Source organism: Hyperolius riggenbachi, chromosome 4, assembly GCF_040937935.1.
Source record: "Hyperolius riggenbachi isolate aHypRig1 chromosome 4, aHypRig1.pri, whole genome shotgun sequence".
Classification (NCBI taxonomy): domain Eukaryota; kingdom Metazoa; phylum Chordata; class Amphibia; order Anura; family Hyperoliidae; genus Hyperolius; species Hyperolius riggenbachi.
Genome location: NC_090649.1, coordinates 67,055,647 through 67,069,374, shown reverse-complemented (window position 1 = coordinate 67,069,374; position 13,728 = coordinate 67,055,647). Strand labels below are relative to the sequence as shown.

The window sequence follows — 13,728 nt, the reverse complement described above, 5'->3', positions numbered from 1 at the left end:
TTCCCCTAAGCTAATTGAAGTAGTTCACAGGGGCTCTGCGTGGCATACATATGAAATCGGCGCCATGAGACTTGGGCACAGGATTCAGCCGGTATATGGCTGATCCAGCTGCTGCACAAGTCCTGGTGGCGTAAATTACTATTCCCCCTCCAGGCCGCCATGGATGGTGGGGAATGATATAATTCGGCTTCCAACAAATTGTGTTTTTTAAGCAACTTCAGCTCAGTCTTCTGACGGCACCGACGTTACTCACTGAGCGCCGCTATAGATGTAATTTCTATTATAGTCTATGGTGGCGCCGGGTGCACCCAATTCTAGCAGCGCTGAAAAGCACTGCTCCGCTCTGCGTGGGGACTGGAGATGAAGAGAGAACCGGAATGGCTTCATGGATCTAGAGCCTTTCATCTTCAGGTGTATCTAACGGTTTTTAGGTCACTTAGAATTGGATTGTCAGCGACAAAATCAAAATCCAATTAACCACAGCTCTGTGTTTATGAAGTAGTCTACATGAAGTCTGCATTGCAAGCATTTCAATATAATCATAAATGTGTCTGCTGCAATGAATCTTATCTCAGTCCCTCCTAGCTCTTTTCTTGTACATTGCCAGAGAGAGTGAAGCTAAAAAAGCCTTGTCATCTTCCCTTCTTCCACTCCCACATTCCTGCTCCCTTCAAGAAAAATAGAAGCTAAATCACCTCACCCCTCTGCAGAAGCTGCTGAAATCCTATTTATGCTCTGCTCACATGTGTTTACAAAGCAAGCTAGATATGACTGTGCAGTTCTTACAGAGCTTAGTGGGGAGGAGAGCGGACAATGCATAAAGCATTTCAGGCAAAGGAGAACAAAAAAAAAAAAAAAAAAAAAGGAGGATATGACATCAGAATTTGTTTCAGTCAGAGGCAGTAAAGATGGAAAATGTCTGCAATAGTTTTCTTTTTATTTACTATATAAAATTCACTGAAATCAACATGTGGACAGTACATTACATACGTATGTAAGGACAGCAGAGTCCCCGTTATCTGGAATTCAGGCAATCGGAAGTCTCAACTAACCGGCATGCCTGAGGGATAACGGGGGCCTCTTTTGGTGGGCTTTTTGGGGATGCTGGCATGCAGTAAAATACTTACAGAGCCACCAGCGATGTGTAGCAGTATTCTTGTATCTCCTTGCAGGCCCCTAGTGGCTACCGGCGTCAGTGTACGGAAGCCGGCGTGGCACCTGCCCTGATGTGGGTCAGCAGAGACTCCGCCTTCCGTATACTGGGAAAACTGGGAGCCAGAGAGGAGGTACAGGAAGGCTGCTACACATCCCTAGAGGCCCGGTAAGTATTTAAGGTTTGCACTATTGCGGTTGGTTGCTCAAGCAACCGGTGAGCACAGGTATGCGGCATCAGGCTTACCCCATGACCCCTTCCTCTTTTCATATTTTAGTGGCTTCTTTTAACTACTTCCCGACCGCCGTATAGACAAATGGCGGCCGGGAAGTGCACCCCGCAAGGACCGCCGTATTGACAAATGGCGGCGGTCCTTGTAGGGGCATGGGCGGAGCGATCGCGTCATCAGTGACGCGATCCTCCGCCGGGAGTCGGAAGCCCGGCATTTTGCCTCTGCTCGCCGGCCACTTAGCAGAGCCGGCGAGCGGAGGAATCCGTGAAATTAGCCAATCGGAATGTATAAGGCACTTTGTTAAGTAAACAAAGTGCCTTATACGTGCTTCCTCCTCGCCTCGTGGTCTCATTGTTGCAGAGACCACTAGCGAGGAGGAAGCACTTTGTAAGTACAAGCACACAGCCTTTTTTTTTGCCTTACAGCCCCCTGATCACCCACCCCAGGCCTCATACCCCCCCTGATCACCCCAGCAGACCCCTGCCAGCACCCTTGCACCCCTGCAAAACCCCCACCCCCCCCCACCTGCCACTAACTAGCGACGCTGCCCCTTAGTTTAGGTCCCTAACTGCCTCCTAGTCACCCCTGATCCCCCCCCCTACCTTTAGATCACCCCCAGACCCCATCCCAGACTACCCCCCTGTATACATCTGTATACAGCTACCTTACCCCCTGATCCCCCTCTGATCCCCCTCTGATCACCTGTCCATCACCCCTCAGCACCCCCACCCATCAGAGCAGACCCTAACTGCCCCGCGGGGGTAACCGATCACCTGCCCAGGCCCTCGATTGCCCTCATACCCCCCGCCTGATTACATCCCCTGCTCTTTGTTTACATCTGTCCTCCCCAGCGATCACTAACTGATCTTTGATCAGTAACCCCCTGTGTCTGCCTCTCATCAGATCAGGACTCAGTCTGCCCCGTGCGGGCTCCTGATCAACCCCCCACCCCCTCAAATCGCCCTCAGACCCCCCCCCCCCCTAATCACCGTCCAAGTGCATTGTATTTGACTGTGCTGCGCTTGTATTCGATTGTGCTGCGCTTGTATTTGATTGTGCTGCGATTGTATTTGATTGTCCCGTGATCTGCTTCGATTGTCCCGTGATTGTTTGATTGCCTGAGACCCCACTTCCCGCCACACCCAATCCCACCCTCCCCCCATCACCTTCCGAGTGCATCAGATTTGATTGTGCTGTGATTGGAGTCGATTGTACTGTAATTGTATTTGATTGTCCCGTGATCGGCTTCGATTGCCCCGTGATTGTTTGATTGCCTGAGACCCCACTTCCCGCCACACCCAATCCCACCCTCCCCCCATCACCTTCCGAGTGCATCAGATTTGATTGTGCTGTGATTGGAGTCGATTGTGCTGTAATTGTATTTGATTGTCCCGTGATTGTTTGATTGCCTCTGAGACCCCACTTCCCACCAACCCCAATACCTCTCAAATACTCCCTTTTTGCTAGGTAGGTGCTCTTTTTTTCTGGGTAGTCTCGGAGGAAAACCCCATAAATTTAGCAATCCAAAATGGCAAGAAGGGGGCTTTCCGATGACGAGGTATACAGGTACATGGACCAGTCGGATGAGTTCTTTTGGGAAGAATCATCCGTCAAATCTTCCGGGTCCGAATTTGAACCTGTAGAAAGCAGTGGTTCCCTGACCGATAGTGATGATGAGGCTATGGTCCCGGCTAGAGCCAGGCGTACCAGACCCCAAGTCGTTAGACCGCAGGTGGCGCAGGATCCGCCTCAAGGGCAGCAGGGTGGTGCTAGCGCTGTTGATAGTTTTCTTGGTGAGGCAGGCACCAGCAGCATCTCCTGGACTTAGTGCCAGTGCTTCCGTAGACCCTGGCGAAGTGGTGAGCGTCAGCATGGAAGTTGAAACTGGTACGGTGGCAAGTGCAGTAGTACCCCCGTCGCAGCCACCAAGAAGAAGATGGGCCCGTAGTACCCATAGACTGCCAGAGGTGCTGGCACAACCAGATTGGCAATCCCCTGATTCCGCCGCACCCGTAGTGCCCCCTTTCACCGCCCAGTCTGGAGTCCAGGTGGCGACAGCTCATCTAGGAACGGCCCTAGAATTTTTGCAGCTGTTCATCACCCAGGTTCTATTGGACTTAATTGTGGTTGAGACCAACCGTAAAGCCACACAATTCATCACCGAGCACCCGGAGAGCATGTATGCCCAGCCTTTCGGGTGGAAACCAGTCCAAGTTTCCGACATTAAAATCTTTTTGGCCCTTATCCTTCACTTGGGACTAATGAAACAGAATGTATTGCGGTCGTATTGGTCTATGAACCCAGTACATCATGTTCCCTTGTACCCTGCTGCCATGTCCAGGACACGATTTGAGTCCATCCTGCGCTTCCTGCACTTCGACGACGAAACCTGTCATGAAAGGGGAGACCCTGCTTATGACCGGCTCCACAAAATTCGGCCCCTCATAGACCACCTGTCCTCAACATTTGCAGATGCTTATATCCCTGAACAGAACATCTGCGTAGACGAGTCCCTCTTACGCTTTACCGGGCGCCTTGGCATCAAACAGTACATCCCAAGCAAGCGCGCCCGGTATGGGGTGAAACTGTATAAGCTCTGTGAAAGGGCCACAGGCTATACATGTCGTTTTAGGGTCTATGAGGGAAAAGACTAAAAATTGGAGCCAGTCGGATGCCCTGACTACCTGGGGAGCAGTGGAAAGGTTGTGTGGGACTTGGTGTCACCCTTGTTCCAGAAGGGGTACCATCTTTTTGTGGACAATTATTACACAAGTGTGGCCCTCTTTCAGCACTTAAAGTTAGAAGGAATCCGATGCTGTGGCACTGCGCGGCCTAGTCGCCAGGGCTTCCCCCAACGGCTCATTACCACCAGACTTGAACGGGGGCAGAGGGCCGCCTTGCGTACTGAAGACCTGCTCGCGGTGAAATGGAGGGACAAGAGGGACGTTTACTTTCTGTCCACCATTCACACAGACACGACAGTCCAAATTCAACGGGCAACTAAGGTCATTGAAAAGCCCCTTGTCGTCCACGAATATAATGTCAACATGGGAGGGGTGGACTTCAATGACCAGAGGTTAGCGCCCTATTTAATGACCCGGAAAACAAGACGCTGGTATAAGAAAGTGTCTTTTTATCTGATTCAATTGGCAGTTTACAACAGCTTTGTTCTCTACAGTAAGGCTGGGAGAACTGGATCTTTCCTCCAATTTCAGGAACAGATCATTCTGGACATCCTGTATCCAGGAGGTGCCAGGCCCCCCCCCCCCCCAGATGCAACTAGCCGACTGCATGGTAGGCATTACGCCTATCAGATTCCGTGTGCCCCAGGTCAACGCATCCGAAGAAAACGTTGTGTCTGCAGCAGGACTGGAAGAAGGAATGACACCAGTTTTTATTGTCCCCGCTGTCCTGACCAGCCTGGCCTATGCGTAGGGCCGTGTTTTGAGAGGTACCACGAGCAGGTACACTATTAGAACCTAGGGAACTCCAGACACAGGAGTAGGCACACACTCAGTGGTCTTTTGCACATTGTCGCAGGGAGAGGAGAGGTAAGCTTGAAGACCAAACGGGTAAGCATAAAAGTGGGAAGAAGGATCGGTTTCCATGCTTGATATTGCTGATCTGTCCTGGGTTGGCGATATAAGACGGCATGTTTGAATTTCCCTTGAGTGTGGACACCCCCGGTTTATATGTGATTTGGGCCTATGATGATGCTTTAATGCCACACAGAGTCATCTCTATTGGCAGGCATATTGCTGTATCCTACAGGCATAATGCTGTATACTAAAGTTCTGAGGCCCAGTCACATAAGTTGGTGGCTCACCCTGAGTGCAGGGTGGCACGGGGTGTCTCTCTCCTGAGGTTATCACTGCCATTGATGTGGAGCAAGGTATGTTTGCCGTTCATTTTTCCTTTCAGCCCAGAGTGCATTACTTGTATACCCAATATAAGGAGTATAGCAGAAACTCCTAATACTGGCCATACATGTAATGATTGCAGAGACCCTAAAATGCCAGGACAGACTCCACAAATGACCCCATTTTGGAAAGAGGACACCCTAAAGTATTATGTGAGGTGCACGGTGAGTTCATAAAAGATTTTAGTTTTTGTCACAAGTTAGCAGAATTTTTTTTTTATTTTTTTTTTTTAACAAAGTGTCATTTTCCGTTTACTTGTGACAAAAAAATCAAATTTTCAATGACCTCACCATTACCCTCATGGAATACCTTGTTATGTATTTCTTTCCAAAATGGGGTCATTTGTGGGGTTTGTTAACTGTCCTGGCAAGTGGGCGGGGTGCTAAATTGTGAGCACCCCTGTAAAGCCTAAAGGTACTCATTGGACTCTGGGCCCCTTAGAGCAGTTAGGGTGCAAAAAAGTGCCACACATGTGGTATCGCCGTACTCGGGAGAAGTAGTACAATGTGTTTTGGGGTGTATTTTTACACATACCCATGCTGGGTGGGAGAAATACCTCTGTAAATGACAATCTTTTGATTTTTTTACACACAATTGTCCATTTACAGAGTTATTTCTCCCACCCAGCATGGGTATGTGTAAAAATACACCCCAAAACACATTGTACTACTTCTCCCGAGTACGGCGATACCACATGTGTGGCACTTTTTTGCACCCTAACTGCGCTAAAGGGCCCAAAGTCCAATGAGCACCTTTAGGATTTCACAGGTCATTTTGCGGAATTTGATTTCCAGACTCCTCCTCACGGCTTAGGGCCCCTAAAATGCCAGGGCAGTATAGGAACCCCACAAATGACCCCATTTTAGAAAGAAGACACCCCAAGGTATTCCGTTAGGAGTATGGTGAGTTCATAGAAGATTTTTTTTTTTTTGTCAAAAGTTAGCGGAAAATTGATTTTTATTGATTTTTATTGTTTTTTCACAAAGTGTCATTTTCCACTAACTTGTGACAAAAAATAAAATCTTCTATGAACTCACCATACTCCTAACGGAATACCTTGGGGTGTCTTCTTTCTAAAATGGGGTCATTTGTGGGGTTCCTATACTGCCCTGGCATTTCACAGGCCCTAAACCGTGAGGAGTAGTCTGGAAATCAAATTCCGCAAAATGACCTGTGAAAGCCTAAAGGTGCTCATTGGACTTTGGGCCCTTTAGCGCAGTTAGGGTGCAAAAAAGTGCCACACGTGGTATCACCGTACTCGGGAGAAGTAGTACAATGTGTTTTGGGGTGAATTTTTACACATACCCATGCTGGGTGGGAGAAATATCTCTGTAAATGGACAATTGTGTGTAAAAAAATCAAAAGATTGTCATTTACAGAGGTATTTCTCCCACCCAGCATGGGTATGTGTAAAAATACACCCCAAAACACATTGTACTACTTCTCCCGAGTACGGCGATACCACATGTGTGGCACTTTTTTGCACCCTAACTGCGCTAAAGGGCCCAAAGTCCAATGAGCACCTTTAGGCTTTCACAGGTCATTTTGCAGAATTTGATTTCCAGACTACTCCTCACGGTTTAGGGCCCCTAAAATGCCAGGGCAGTATAGGAACCCCACAAATGACCCCATTTTAGAAAGAAGACACCCCAAGGTATTCCGTTAGGAGTATGGTGAGTTCATAGAAGATTTTATTTTTTGTCACAAGTTTGTGGAAAATGACACTTTGTGAAAAAACAATAAAAATCAATTTTCCGCTAACTTTTGACAAAAAAAAAAAATCTTCTATGAACTCACCATACTCCTAACGGAATACCTTGGGGTGTCTTCTTTCTAAAATGGGGTCATTTGTGGGGTTCCTATACTGCCCTGGCATTTTAGTGGCCCTAAACCGTGAGTAGTCTGGAAATCAAATTCCGCAAAATGACCTGTGAAATCCTAAAGGTACTCATTGGACTTTGGGCCCTTTAGCGCAGTTAGGGTGCACAAAAGTGCCACACATGTGGTATTGCCGTACTTGGGAGAAGTAGTACAATGTGTTTTGGGGTGTATTTTTACACATACCCATGCTGGGTGGGAGAAATACCTCTGTAAATGGACAATTGTGTGTAAAAAAAATTAAAAAAAATTGTCATTTACAGAGATATTTCTCCCACCCAGCATGGGTATGTGTAAAAATACACCCCAAAACACATTATACTACTTCTCCTGAGTACGGCAATACCACATGTGTGGCACTTTTTTGCAGCCTAACTGCGCTAAGGGGTCCAAAGTCCAATGAGCACCTTTAGGCTTTACAGGGGTGCTTACAATTTAGCACCCCCCAAAATGTCAGGACAGTAAACACACCCCACAAATGACCCCATTTTGGAAAGTAGACCCTTCAAGGTATTCAGAGAGGGGCATGGTGAGTCTGTGGCAGATTTCATTTTTTTTTGTCGCAAGTTAGAAGAAATGGAAACTTTTTTTTTTTTTCTCACAAAGTGTCATTTTCCGCTTACTTGTGACAAAAAATAAAATCTTCTATGAACTCACCATGCCTCTCAGTGAATACTTTGGGATGTCTTCTTTCCAAAATGGGGTCATTTGGGGGGTATTTATACTATCCTGGAATTCTAGCCCCTCATGAAACATGACAGGGGGTCAGAAAAGTCATAGATGCTTGAAAATGGGAAAATTCACTTTTTGCACCATAGTTTGTAAACGCCATAACTTTTACCCAAACCAATAAATATACGCTGAATGGGTTTTTTTTTATCCAAAACATGTTTGTCCACATTTTTCGCGCTGCATGTATACAGAAATTTTACTTTATTTGAAAACTGTCAGCACAGAAAGTTAAAAAAATCATTTTTTTGCCAAAATTCATGTCTTTTTTGCTGAATATAATAAAAAGTAAAAATCGCAGCAATCAAATAGCACCAAAAGAAAGCTTTATTAGTGACAAGAAAAGGAGCCAAAATTCATTTAGGTGGTAGGTTGTATGAGCGAGCAATAAACAGTGAAAGCTGCAGTGGTCTGAATGGAAAAAAAGTGGCCGGTCCTTAAGGGGTAGAAAGCCCTAGGTCCTCAAGTGGTTAAAGAAAAACTCAGACCAAGAATTGAACTTTATCCTAATCAGTAGCTGATACCCCCTTGTACATGAGAAATCTATTCCTTTTCACAAACAGACCATCAGGAGGCTCTGTATGGCTGATATTGTGATGAAACCCCTCCCACAAAGAAATTCTGAGTACGTACTCTTGGCAGTTTCCTGCCTGTGAACCCTGTTGCATTGTGGGAAATAGCCATTTACAGCGGTTTCCAACTGCCAAAAAAAGAAGCAGCAGCTACATCACTTGCCAGCAGTAAAAATGTCACCATGTGATAAATGTCAGAATATAAATCAGGGATTTAAAATATTTAACAATGGGCAAACACTGACTAAATCATTTATACATAATTATTGTAAAAATGAAGCACTTTTTTTATTACCTCCCTCTTTTGTATGTCCCCCTTTTCTGATTGTCCTCAGAGGAGCTCACAATCTAATCATACCATAGTCATAGTCAAGTGTCCTACCATATTATTATTGTGTATTTATACAGCACTGACATATTCTGCAGCACTTTACAGAGTTTAATAACGGTTAGCTCTGTCCACATCCGGATGACTCCTTTTCCCCAAAAATTGCACACTTGGCACCTCACCCGTCAATTCTCCCATCAAAAACATTGGTTGTTATATGGGGGACTGAAACAGTGTTTTTAAAAGGAACCTAAAGTGAGAACAATATGGAGGCTGGCATATTTATTTCCTTTTAAACAATGCTAGTTGCCTGGCAGCCCTGCTGCTCTGTTTGGCTGCAGTAGTGTCTGGATAACACCAGAAACTAGCATGCAGCTAATCTTGTCAGATCTGACAATAATGTCAGAAACACCTGATCTGCTGCATGCTTGTTCAGGGACTATGGCTAAAAGTATTAGAGGCAGAGGATCAGCAGGACAGCCAGGCAACTGGTATTGCTTATAAGGATATAAATACGGCAGCCACCTTATATCTCTCACCTCAGGTTCATTTTATCAAGGTGTGAAAATATCTTCTGTGGGCAAACTCAGGAGAAACATTTACTAACTCAAGTCCCTGGAATCTGACGTGTGAGGCTGAGACTCGCACTAACCTGAGGGGAAGGCAGAACTAATTTGCTCCTCTTCTTGGTGAGTTCGGAGACGCCGCCGGTTGTCTGCAGGATGGCAGCGGGCAGGTCAGACTCCTTCTTCCGCTTTATGTTCTGCTTGTCCTTCTTCCGATCTCTCGCTTCTTTCTCACTGCAATCACAACAGTCAGATGGTCACTTCTGCTGAACACAAGTGTTCAATTATGGGTAGAAAACGACATTGACCATGATTCACAAAGCTTTTTCCCATTTTGCTCTGTTTTTACCTTATCTCTGTTACCTTTTTGAAGCTCCCAAAGAGCAAAAATATAATATAATGAAGGTAAAAACCGTAATATTGAAATTAAGTTAATCGGGAACAATTTACATTAAGTGATTATTTTGCTTGTAAATGTGCTGAAAGGTTATTTCTATCAATTAAGTGATAAATAACTTATTTATGCGAAGTTTTGTGAATACAGCCCATTGTGGCACGAGTCACACTCACTGTTACTTAAAGAGACTTTACCATGCAGTTATGTGAAGCAGTATAACCCCTGCTAAACCGCAGCTATCCAGCGGCAAAACGAAGGGTTAATACCCCCCAAATCCTCCCAGCAAAATCCACGACTTTCTTGGTTGTGGATTTTGCACTTCCTGGAGGCAGAGCTATGAGCTGTAGCTCTGCCTCCATGCGCGTCAATCGCCGCTCGGATCTCCGCCTCTCCCCCGCCCCTCTCTGTGAGGGGCGGGGGAGAGGCGGCGATCAGCGGGGATTGATGCGCTTGAGGCAGAGATTATGGCTGTAGCTCCGCCTCAAGCAGGACGCGCTCCCCGGAGGTAGGAAAGGGGATTTGGGGGGTATCAACTCCTCCTTTTGACGCGGGATAGCGGCGGTTTAGCTGTGCTTAACATTAATATAGGTTACAAAAGAGAATTGACACTCGCTTCAGAGTCTCTTTAAAGTCAACAAAAAGTTAAACGTTGAGTCTACTTCTATTCAGCGTTTCCATTGCTCTGATATAAATATTGACACAGCACACTGTTGGTGGCACTGCCTGCCTATTCGAGATATTTGGGATAACAGTTTTAGAGAGATCTCTCTGACCTTTAAGGTAAATGTTAACCGGGACCCTTTTTTTATTAGCATTATTAAACCTTCTGACCAAACTATGCCATTTGGGCAGAAGATCCCCCAACTCTCTACGTATCAGAATGTAGTGGCTGCTCTCTACTGTGCAGCTGCCAGATGGATAATCGCCAGGCATTGGAAAGCCCCCCCCCCCCCCCCCCCCATCTTAATCCACAGAATGTGTTGGATGTAGTTCTACCATGTGGAAAAGATCCCTTAAGGTGGCCATACATCAGGCGACTTGACTGCCAATAAACCATCTGACCACCTGTGCCGCCAAGAGCATGTCCAAACGATGATGTGACCGATTTTGATCCAAAATTTGTTGCATGTACTGTATTGATTGGATATGTTGCAAGAAGTAGGGCCGACATGCTCCATCGAGTGAGTGGTGGTAACAGCGAACGAAATTGTGACGAGCGACGGACACGACGGAACCTCCTGGCACTGACCCCTAGTGTAAAATGTGCCCCATGCATGAATACTTTACCTGACGGTAAGTGCTGCTGGCTGTCCTCTTCCTCACATACAAGCACCCCACGTGGTTGCAGACGACGTCACTAGGACGATTCCCGAAAGGTTTCATACTAAAATTGATCGGGAATCGGCCTACGGTTTACGGCACACAACAGATATCTCTTCAATCAGATTTGATTAGAAACAGATCTAATCTTCTTGTTGATCTGCCCATAAATCGTCTGCACGGCTTTTTCCTTTGTGCGTGAGCGTTTCATTCTATTGGATGAGCATGGATGGAACTCGGACACGCCCAGAACGTAGAAGCTTGCGCTCAAACAGGAGCTGTGGCAGCAGTGGTGGGCTTGAAGTGGATCTGGAAAGCCTCCAGACTATCTTCAGGCTTCCGAATACTTAAAAGGACAACTGAAGAGAGAGTGATATGGAGGCTGCCATTTTTATTTCCTTTTAAGGAATACCAGTTGCCTGGCTGTCTTGCTCATCCTCTGCCTCTATTACATTTAGCCATAGTTTCTGAACAAGCATGCAGCAGATCAGGGGTTTGACATTATTGTCAGAGCGGACAAGATAAGCTGCTTGCCTGTTTCTGGTGTGATTCAGACACTACTGCAGCCAAAAAGATCAGCAGGAAGCCAGGCAACTGGTATTCTTTAAAAGGAAATAAATATGACAGCCTCCATATTCCTCCATATTCTTCTCCCTTCATTTGTCCTTTAAAGAGGAACTCCAGTGAAAATAATGTTATAAAAAAGTGCTTCATTTTTAGAATAATTATGTATAAATGATTTAGTCAGCGTTTGCCCATTGTAAAATCTTTCCTCTCCCTGATTTACATTCTGACATTTATCACATGGTGACATTTTTACTACTGGTAGGTGAGGTCAGTGGAAGGAGATGCTGCTTGCTTTTTTGGCAGTTGGAAACAGCTGTAAACAGCTATTTCCCACAATGCAACGGGGTTCACCAACAGGAAACTGCCAGGACCATGGTCCTCAAAGTTTCCTGTGGAAGGGGTTTCGCCACAATATCAGTCATACAGCGCCCCCTGATGATCAGTTTGTGAAAAGGAATAGATTTTTCATGTAAAAGGGGGTATCAGCTACTGATTGGGGTGAAGTTAAATTCTTGGTCATAGTTTATCTTTAAATACAGCAAAGTCCCCATTATCCAGAACTCAGCCATACGGAAGTCTCAACTAACTGGCATGCCTGAGGGGGATAATGGTGGCAGTACTTTTCTGCATTAAAGGCGATTTACCGATCCTTCGGTCGCTGGCTTCTATACTTTCTGCAGCTCCCAGGGGCCCTCCAGCATCCATGTGCGGGTCCCTGCATGTCATGTGGCCAGCATCAGGTCACATGACATGCCAGGACTCGTGCATAGAAGACACAGGAAAGCCTCTGGGAACTACAGGAAGTGTAGAAGATGGTGCCAGGAGGATTGGTAAGTTCCTTCTGGTGCCGGGGAAAGGGGGGAGGGTTAGTGATATTTTTGTCTGGTTGCTCAAGCACACGTATCCGGCATAAGGCAATCATCCCCTCCTGTGCCAGATACTGGGGATCTTGCTATATTTAACGTTTTTTTCCCCTCACAGGTTTGCTTTAAAGAGACTCCGTAACAAAAATTGCATCCTGTTTTTTATCATCCTACAAGTTCCAAAAGCTATTCTAATGTGTTCTGGCTTACTGCAGCACTTTCTGCTATCACAGTCTCTGTAATAAATCAATGTATCTTTCCCTTGTCAGACTTGTCAGCCTGTGTCTGGAAGGCTGCCAAGTTCTTCAGTGTTGTGGTTCTGCTATGAATTCCCCATTCCAGGCCCATCTATGCACACTGCCTGTGTATTATTTAGATTAGAGCAGCTTCTCTCTTCTCTCTTATCTTTTACAAGCTGGATAAATCGTCCTCTGAGCTGGCTGGGCTTTCACATACTGAAGAATTACAGACAAGGGCAAAGCTGTTTGCAGGAGAAAAAAGAGCAGCCTGAAACTTCAGTGCATGAGAACTGCAGGGAGAAAGAAACACACAAATGATCTCTTGAGATTCAAAAGGAATGCTGTATACAGTCTGCTTGTGTATGTTTGTATTTTCTATGTGTGGACATACTGTACATCAACCTACTTCCTGTTTTGGTGGCCATTTTGTTTGTTTATAAACAAACTTTTTAAAACAGTTTTTAACCACTTTTAATGCGGCGAGGAGCGGCGAAATTGTGACAGAGGGTAATAGGAGATGTCCCCTAACACACTGGTATGTTTACTTTTGTGCGATTTTAACAATACAGATTCTCTTTAAGACTGTGGCCTGCAAACTAACAGGCAGGGCTTATAACAAAATGTTATTGGGCCAGCAGCACTTAGGACAGCTCCAGCTGTTAAGGAACTACAAGTCCCACAATGCATTGCAGGAGTCTGACAGCCACAGTCATGATTTATAAAGGCAAATGCATTGTGGGACTTACCTTAACAGCTAGAGAGCCAAGTTTGCAGATCACTGACCTAGGACAACACTGGGACACAGACAGGCCACGACACTAGGTGGATGTCCGGTTTTGCCTTGCTCATGTGTGAACTGTGTGAAATAGCCAGACTAAAAAAGGAGAGCACAGCTGCTCAGTGTAGTCACAAGGCCTCTCTGCAATACACAAGCAGAGATCCCACCCCCTCCGGTGTACCCAGT

General features: G+C 45.9%; 1 protein-coding gene across 1 annotated transcript in view; it reads right to left on the bottom strand.

Annotated features, from left to right (window-relative positions):
* CDC5L (cell division cycle 5 like) overlaps nucleotides 1-13,728 on the bottom strand; it is a 75,866-nt gene that overhangs the window by 38,361 nt on the left and 23,777 nt on the right. Inside the window, exon 7 of the mRNA XM_068280155.1 lies at nucleotides 9,465-9,612. Coding sequence (XP_068136256.1) covers nucleotides 9,465-9,612 — 148 coding nt within the window. The remainder of the gene's footprint in view (nucleotides 1-9,464; nucleotides 9,613-13,728) is intronic.